Source organism: Echinops telfairi, unplaced genomic scaffold (genome assembly GCF_000313985.2).
Source record: "Echinops telfairi isolate 266 unplaced genomic scaffold, ASM31398v2 ScPeMD7_7417;HRSCAF=8455, whole genome shotgun sequence".
Classification (NCBI taxonomy): Eukaryota; Metazoa; Chordata; class Mammalia; order Afrosoricida; family Tenrecidae; genus Echinops; species Echinops telfairi.
This window is the reverse complement of record NW_022111317.1, coordinates 8,157,134-8,158,510: the sequence shown is the minus strand read 5'-3', so window position 1 is coordinate 8,158,510 and position 1,377 is coordinate 8,157,134. Positions and strand designations below refer to the sequence as shown.

General features: G+C 47.7%; 1 protein-coding gene across 1 annotated transcript in view; it reads right to left on the bottom strand.

Annotated features, from left to right (window-relative positions):
• Nucleotides 1–1,377, bottom strand: part of AHNAK (AHNAK nucleoprotein) — a 20,478-nt gene that overhangs the window by 8,052 nt on the left and 11,049 nt on the right. Inside the window, exon 5 of the mRNA XM_045297203.1 lies at nucleotides 8–1,369. Within this exon, the coding sequence (XP_045153138.1) occupies nucleotides 8–1,369 (1,362 nt within the window). The remainder of the gene's footprint in view (nucleotides 1–7; nucleotides 1,370–1,377) is intronic.

Genomic DNA, 1,377 nt, shown 5'->3' with positions numbered 1-1,377 from the left:
TCTGGGCCCTCTCCTTTGAAGCCAGGCATGCTGAACTTGGGCATTTTCACCTTGGGCATCTTCAGGTGCCAGTCCGGACCATGAACATCCACATCTGGGACATCGATGTCCACTTTGGGGCCTTTGATATCAACCTCAGGCCCTCTCAGGTCCCCTTCTACTTTGGGCAGAGAAACATCCACATCACCTTTCACCTTGGGTCCCTTCAGGTTCAAGTCAATGTCGGGCATGGAAATCTTGGGAGCGCTGATGTTCAAGTCAGGCATCTTAAACTTGGGACCCTTTATGCTTCCCTCTGGACCTTCCACATTGATTTCTGGGCCTTCCAGGTTCACACTGGGACCTCCCAAACTGATATCGCCTTTTGGTAGTTCCACGGACATGTCTGGCCCTTCTGCTTTTATGCCAGGCACACCAAACTTGGGCATCTTCATCTTGGGCATCTTCAGATTCCAGTCTGGACCATGAACATCCACACCCGGAGCATCAAGATGGACTTCTGGTGCCTTGAGATCCACTTTGGGCCCCTGAAAGTCACCTTCTAAACCGGGAACCGCAACATCTAAGGCGCCTTTGCCTTTAGGCCCTTTCAGATTCAATTCCACATCAGGCATAGAAACCTTGGGAGATGAGATGCTCAAGAAAGGCATTTTGAACTTCGATCCTTTCACTTTCCCTTGCGCCTCAACATCAGGAGCATTCACATCCATTTTTGGACCCGTGACGTCCAAATCGGGTTTTTTGACTTTGACGTCCACGTCAGGCGTCTGAACTTTGGAACCTGAAAAGTTAAACTTGGGAAGCTTAAAACGAGATTTCTTCGACTTCCCTTCAATATTGACCTTAGGACCAGAAATGTCCACTTCTGGAACTTTTACATCCAATTTGGGAGCTTTAATGTCACCCTCTAACTTGGGCCCAGAGATATCAACATCTCCCTTCAGCTTAGAGCCTTTCAAATTCAAGTCAATCTCTGGCATGGAGATCTTGGGCACGTTCACATGCATATCTGGCATCTTCAGTTTGGGACCTTTTAATTTGCCTTCTGGGCCATGAATGTCAATATCTGGAGCCTCTACGTCTAACTTTGGGCCTTTTATGTCAAGAGTCGGTCCTTTCAAACCACCTTCTACATTTGGAAGAGAAACATCCACCTCTCCTTTCATTTTAGGGCCTTTGAGATTAAGGTCTAAATCTGGCATTGAGATCTTGGGAGCCTTGATGTTCATCTCAGGCATCTTGAACTTGGGGCCTTTCAGTTTTGCATCTGGACCTTCAATATTCACATCTGGAACATCAATGTCCACCTTGGGCATTGAAACATCGATGTCAGCCTTGGGCAGGTTCACATCCACTTCTGGGCCCTCCGCTTTGAAG